Source organism: Salvelinus namaycush, chromosome 12 (assembly GCF_016432855.1).
Source record: "Salvelinus namaycush isolate Seneca chromosome 12, SaNama_1.0, whole genome shotgun sequence".
Lineage (NCBI taxonomy): Eukaryota > Metazoa > Chordata > Actinopteri > Salmoniformes > Salmonidae > Salvelinus > Salvelinus namaycush.
The window spans coordinates 41,245,782-41,253,139 of record NC_052318.1 but is presented as its reverse complement, the minus strand read 5'-3'; the positions used below and the strand labels follow the sequence as shown (position 1 = coordinate 41,253,139).

General features: G+C 42.0%; 1 protein-coding gene across 1 annotated transcript in view; it reads left to right on the top strand.

Moving 5' to 3' along the window:
* Positions 1-936: 936 nt before the first annotated feature.
* The window catches only part of LOC120057226 (AMME syndrome candidate gene 1 protein-like), a 29,738-nt gene continuing 23,316 nt past the window's right edge, over positions 937-7,358 (top strand). Inside the window, exon 1 of the mRNA XM_039005760.1 lies at positions 937-1,661. Coding sequence (XP_038861688.1) covers positions 1,216-1,661 — 446 coding nt within the window. The 5' untranslated portion in view covers positions 937-1,215. The remainder of the gene's footprint in view (positions 1,662-7,358) is intronic.

Here is a 7,358-nt window from a genome sequence, read left to right as displayed (position 1 = left end):
ACGCAGTTGAGGCCGAGCTGATTAGAAGCTGAGGTGGATAGCCCACGCAGCAATTTTTTTGCGTAATTCGCAGCAAGAATTCAGATTTGACAGACAGAAGATACTGTGAGACTATACGCATTATGCGTAGGAAACGATTCCAAAACATTTCCTGGATTTTATTTCGGCGTTGAGAATACGAAAGATATTTTTTACTAACCCGTGTTCTATCGCTGTGAATATCAGTGACTACAGATGATCACATTCCCCCCCCCGAACATCACAGAAGCTACCAGGCTAATGGTAGCCGCTGTGAGGAGCTAGAGTAACCAAACCCCGGGGATTTCAGAGTTGGAATAGAATGCTGCTCTATCAAAATGTATTACATTCAACGGATGACAAGGTCCAAAACAAATCTACAGCAAACTTTCAGCGCTGATATGACGCTGGGGTTTAAATAAGATTTTTGAAATTGTCCGAGAACTGACACAAAATACAGGTGCAAACTGATCAGCTGGTTTGTTGAAATTACTTGGTCAGCGCTGACGCTGTCTGATGATGGATCAAACTGCATAGCCAAATGCCATTTTACTTTGCGTCGACTTGACGTTTGGAGCTGCAACACATTGGGTCAGTTGTCTAACAAGAAGTTCGGATGAAAGTAAACATCTGGTGCAATGTTAAGCTACATGGTGCGAAGCGTAATGTACTATTCGTGCTAAAGCGTATGGGTCCTGCGTACTCAAGCTCCCGACTCCCACACAAAAAGGATTCTCTGTGCTGCTGGGGGTGCAGTGCAGTAGCTGTCACAGCTCCACATCTGGCTACTGGCTGTCTAGCTAATTAGCTAGCTAACTGTCTCAAACTCAGTGGTCTCTCTGTTGGGTAGCTAGTGAATTAGTTCCTGTATCATTCGAGAGAAAGATTGCTTTGTGAAATCACTTCGGTGGTTATCGTGTTTCGAAGAGGCCTGCCTGTATTTTGGACAATATCTGAGATCAATCGAAACGTTTGAATTGGTCCAGTGCTGTTTTCTAAAGGAAAACACTTACGGATTTTGCGTAAGGCACGTGTTTTTTAAAGGCAGAGTTAGGGTGACATTGCGGTCTCTTTATATCGAATATAACGTCGCCCGACAAAAAAGGGAAAGTGGGACATTGTCCATCATACGTATTAACGCAGTGGGATTTTTACGTCTGGTCCGCGTTTCCACCCACCCCTCCCGCGTTGACGGTGATGGGTCGGAAGCGGTGTGTCGGTGCAGATTGTTCCAAGATGGCGGCTGGGTGCTGCGGGGTGAAGAAGCAGAAGCTGTCGGGATCCCCCGGGTCGGGGGGTCCTGGCGGAGTGGGGGCGGGTAACGGGGTGGTAGGGACTGGACATTGTGGCTCGGACTTGGGGATTGGTTCCTCCTCGACTGTGGTGGCAGGGAACATGAATCGAGTGAACGGCCTGGGGGGTCCTGGGGGTAGTAGTAGTAGCACCAACGCATTGTCCCCAGCCCCAGGAGGCTACAACTCAACTGGCATCTCCCCGAATCTTAGCCCGGGATGTGGTTCGGGAAGTGGAGGCAGGAAGATGGTTGTTTCAGCGGAGATGTGCTGCTTCTGTTTCGACGTGCTTTATTGCCATCTGTATGGATACCAACCTCCCCGAACACCCAGGTTTACAAACGATCCCTAGTAAGTTATATTATTATGTTGTTAGCCAGCTAGCTTGGTAGTTAACTACCGGTGCTATTGTGAACATTATCATCGACTGTCTAGTTAAGATAACTAGTAGTATCTAATGTTCTTAGCTAGCCAGCCAGTTACATACGATAACGAAACAATTACAATGTGGTAGTTTAATAACACAGTCTGTTATTTGAATTATGCAACGTTGGGAAGTTAATATATTGCTGCTGCTACTTGGATAAATAAGTTATTTTCACTAGGTGGTGTGGTGCTCATGGATGCTAGCTAACGTCTGCTAGCTAGCTAGCTCAACAAAGAAAAAAAGTAGCTAGTTAGCGTTAATGGCTAAGTTAGCTTGGTAGCCAGGAAGGGCGAGCGTTGCAACTTCCCAGTTGAGAAAGTTTGGAACACCCCACACAGCGCGTGGTGTTTTTGTCATTGTATCTATTCTAGATTCTATTCCGTCATCTAACATAGAGATCTAGAACGTTGATAGCGAATGTGTTTGTTAGCTATATGGCTAGCGCGCTAGTTGCCGCTGTCTGAGCAGCCAGCATTCAGGTTAGCGAGCTAGCATACCTCAGCCAGGGAAACTTTAAAGGGGACATCTGCAGTTGCTAAGTAAATTTTTGGACTAATAAATGAATTATGTACCCATTGATTCCTGAAGAATATAACTTAGAAATACCGTATGAGCTTAGATCAACTGTCATACCCCACCAGAACCCAAAATATAAGTTTGTTTTACGGCAATGTTTGTAAACAAAGTAAATCTAAACTAACACTGCATGGCCACAAAACATGCTTAAAACTATACATTTGTTATCATTGATGGTCAGACCTTTTATCAATAGCTGTCTATGAATTTGAGTGGTTACATTTCTCCAGCCCCATCCCTCATCTTTTATTAACCCTATCAGTCCCGAGACCCCAGCAAATATTTGATTTTAATTTATCTGTATGTCCAGCCCATGTTAAAAATTTTCTTCCTTCAGCACAACAAGTATAACACACAAATAGTTGCATTCTTGAGTTTTAGTGAGAAATGTCAATAAAAAAATATGTTCCAGAAAACCTGATTTAAAATGTATTTATAAGAATGCTGTAAGTACAGAAATAGTTTGCTCACCGGGAAATTAATATCCAACTAGTCAGTGACAACTGTGTGGAGTTTGCGACAGCAACTATGTTGGTTTATAGAGCTCGCCAGCTTGCAGTCATAAAACCCGGAAATGAGTTACCTCTGGTTCGTTCGGCCATCCCTATGGGGAAAAAATGAATGGCGAAAGAATAGGGTTTTGTAATAAACACCGAAAATAAGGTTTGAGGTTAACACAGGCTTAGGAGATCTCATACGTATTGCTCTATGAGATAATAGCACTTTTTCCTGGGATTTCCTTTGATCTTCTATGTAGAATAACCCCTAACCTTCTAACGACTGTTGTGTAGCTCGTAGAGCAAAACATTTGTGTGTTTGTGGCAGTCTCTGCTTTTCATAGATATTTTTTAATAGTTTATAGTAAACATCATTCGGACTTTACAGACATTTTTGTAAAAAGACCCGGCCCAGGGCCCCTTCCGGGATCTGCCCTTTTCTCACAAACACAGCTCTAGCTCAGCCCCCGTTAATCACACAGGCTGATGGTTGGTATCTATGGATGCAGAAGAAATTGACTAATCCAATGTTACCCATAAGTCTTTAGCTTAAACACACAATGTTTGAAAGGGGTTGGACTTCCAACACTTTACAGTGGGACTCATTGGGTTAAATGAAACGGGTGGGGAGTATGGTTGGTTTGTTATCGTTTAAACTGCAGGTTTCCTCTTTAAGAAGTTGGCTTGCTAGCTAGTTCAACCGGACACTAGCTATGGTAGTTCGCTTAAAGCGAGTAACCAAGCCAGTAACTCATGCCAACAGATATTTTATTTTGTTAGATTGGGCATACCGTTACTTTATTTGTCAAACCGCTGACACTGAACCCTGGAGCAAGCTGTTGTATTCTCACGCAAAACATAATTATTTTATAAAAGGTATTTTTCCACATATGTGTTAAGTTAAAGCCTCAAAGTACAAATTGACTGTAGGTAGATTTGGCAACCCCAGAGATTTTATTCAAAACTCTAAGAAAATGTGAACCATGTGCACTAGGGCTGGGAATTGCCTGGGACCTCAAGATATCACAATACCTAGGTGCTGATTGCGAATTTTTTATTTTTTATTTTTATTTTATTGTGTTGATAAATTTTATTTTATAGTGAAATTTAATCAATACTGTACATTGCTATACTGTACATTGCTTGTTTACAAAGACATAACACAAACAATGGATTAATAGCCTACAACCTTTGTTTTGGGTTATGATAGTGCAATACAGTTGTCCTAAACTCAAGGCATAAGGTAGGCTAGCTATTAAAAATATTGCCTAGTCAGACCATTATTACTGTTCCAGCTGGCCGCTAAGCATTTTATTAGGTAGGTAATATTAAGTGTAGCACAGAGAATTTTCGACCAACCTTTTTACTTGGCGATACTTCCTCAATTACTGACTTGGAAGACAAAATACGTCTTATGCTATATTTTGCCATGACTTATGCCATCTGAGTGAGTGACGAACAAATACAATAGGGGCCCCCTGGAGGTCAGGGCCTCTAGGCCTTGGGTGCTCGGTCAGTAATTCAGCAATGATTACTACAAGGTTTAGATAGCTGGCTAGACTAACTTACGTAGCGATCTTTAAAATGACATGGGCTAATTAATTGACTGTCAGTGACTGACATAACAAGAGGAGAACTGCTGATGCACAACCACATTTCGAAATTACAGGGTTGGTGCGCCAAAATTGTTTTTGTGGTGTGGGGGACCCTTGGTGTTCCTGGCACCAGTTTAGCCTACACACTTAGTTAGGCCTACGTAATTGGGGCGGCAGATAGCCTAGCAGTTAGGAGCGTTGGGCCAGTAACCGAAAGGTCGCTGGTTAGAATCCCCATGCTGGAAAGGTGGAAAAATCTTCCTTTCTGCCCTTGAGCAAGAACGTCAACGCCCAACAACAACTTCTCCCCAGGCGCTGATGATGTCGATTTAAGGCAGCCCCCTGCATCTCTCTGATTTGAGGGGTTGGGTTAAATGCGGAAGACACGTTTTGGTTGAATGTATTTAGTCGTTGATTTAGGTTTCCCCTTTCCCTTCCATTGTCATCAGTTATTACTGGCAACCTAATAGCCAGTGTGGCTTTAGGGGGCTGTTGTCATGGTGGCCTTGCTCACAGTAAACATTGAGATGCTATTTTTATTGCGATGTGAATGTACTTTTCTCCTCTAAGGCTGTTAAAATGGTAATTGGCCATTACAGATAGATAACTCAGAGGTATTCTCTGCATACTAGTGTGCAAAACCATATTTTAGCAGATAAGTAATTTTCAAACCAAATATGTCTGAGCTGCCTTTTTGCAGTTTAAATGTGTTGGGATGAATACATTCTGTTACGGTAATATCTGAATAAAGGATAGAATATTGTGGTCGCGTCACCACCCCAAATAATACCTTAGTCATTTGTGATAATTTTGTATCTTGTGACATATTGTTTCTTATATGTCCTGCTAGTCAAAAAACACTTTTGACAGCTTTCGCACAAAACCCCGAATGGCCCCAAAATCATTGATGCATTTCAGCATTGTTGCTACCATATACATTTCACGGTGATTCTGTCTACACTCTATTAACTAGAATGCTAGCGCTGCTGTGCCTTCATTTGAAAGTAAAATGAACATGCTGTCCATTATCCTATGTATTTCTAGATGTTTGAAACTTCATAAATGGGAGGCCTGGAGACAAACTATCGATGCCATTTATTTCAACATTGTTTTCTTCTTTATAGAACATCCATACATCAACATGCAGCTCAAAACATTGTTATGCGTCAAGTCTTTTTGAGATATTTTTGTTAGGCGCACAGCATTTGCCATAATATCTCATACAGTGCCTTCAGAAAGTATTCAGACCCCTGGACTTTTCCCACATTTTGTTACGTTACAGCCTTATTCGAAAATGGATTAAATAGTTTTTCCTCATCACTCTGCACACAATACTTTCCTGATGCACTCTAGATACAGGTTTCTGCATCCTACCTTTTATCAGCATTCCTTTTGGAAGTTGCCTGACGTTTCTATAGGTATGTAAGGGAAAGAGTGCATATAACATATTTATCTCTCCTCTCCCTCTCACACAAATGCATATGCCGGATCACATGAAAGTATATGCTTCCCATTTTTGTAATGTTGGATAGAGGAGGAGTAGAGCAATTGGTTGACAGTTGGACACGTGATCTCATTTCTCAGTTTACACTCACAGGGATTTCTTGAATGAGAGTTTAATGTGTGTGTGTACATACATACATACATACATACATACATATTAGTGAGAGTATCCGGGTTGCTATTGGTCTATTGAATTGAAGGGTATTTTCCCTTGATTCTGAAGTCCAGTTTTCAGCTAGTGTGTAATGCTAACCAACATCTTGTGTATGTTGTCATACTCCGTATTCACCCAAGCACGATGCAGAAGAAGAATAGTCTGAATCGGTATGTTCTTTGAGTGTGACATGAAGCAGCTAGTGCTCAGGGCCATGGGGATAATGCACTGTAATCCGTTGATCTGTCTGATGCCCACTGTCTCTGGATTTAGAGGTCAAAGGAAAGTTCTGCCTGATGTCAGGAAATGGGACCGAAAATCCAAGCATGGAGTGGTAGATGAGAGGGGTTGGAGGAGGTTGGAAACCCAGCCTTTTATTTTCCTTCAAAGGGAAATTCCCCCATGAAATGATTATTTTATATCCAGTTCCGCTGTTCTGGAAAGACTAAACAAAACCTGAACAAAAATACACTTGAGTATATAGCATTAGGAACACCTGCTCTTTCCATGACAGACTGACCAGGTGAAAGCTATGATCCTTTATTGATGTCACTTGTTAAACCCACTTCAATCAGTGTAGATGAAGGGGAGGAGACAGGTTAAAGAAGGATGTTTAAGCCTTGAGACAATTGAGGCATGGATTGTGTATGTGTGTCATTCAGAGGGTGAATGGGCAAGGCAAAAGATTTAAGTGCCTTTGAACGGGCTATGGTAGTAGGTGCAGGCATACCGGTTTGTGTTAAGAACTACAACGCAGCTGGGTTTTTCACGCTCAACAATTTCCCGTTTGTATCAAAAATGGTCCACCACCCAAAGGACATCCAGCGAACTGTTGGAAGCATTGGAGTCGACATTGGCCAGCATCCCAGTGGAACGCTTTAAACAACTTGTAGAATCCGTGTGGCTGTTCTGGGGGCAAAAGGGGGTGGAACTCAATATCAGTAAGGTGTTCCTAATGTTTTGTCCACTCAGCTCAGGTTGGGCTGTTTTTCTTCAGTAGAAGGCATCTCATACATTCATATTTTTTTAAGGTTATATATTCTTAAATGTGAAATTGATCACCCTGAGGTGGTTGTTTGCAGGAGGCAACAGAATACACACGGTTCCAGCCCCTCCAATCGGTGCTGACATTAGTATGGTCCTAATGTAGAGTGCTGTCTGCAGTCTCTGTCCATCTATGAAGACAATGAACTGAAAGCCCCGCTGTTTCTATCTATTTTAACGCAGTTGACATCTTTATGCTAATGTTCGTATTGAATAGCAAGGGCTTTCGCTTTGTTGAGATTGCACTCAGGT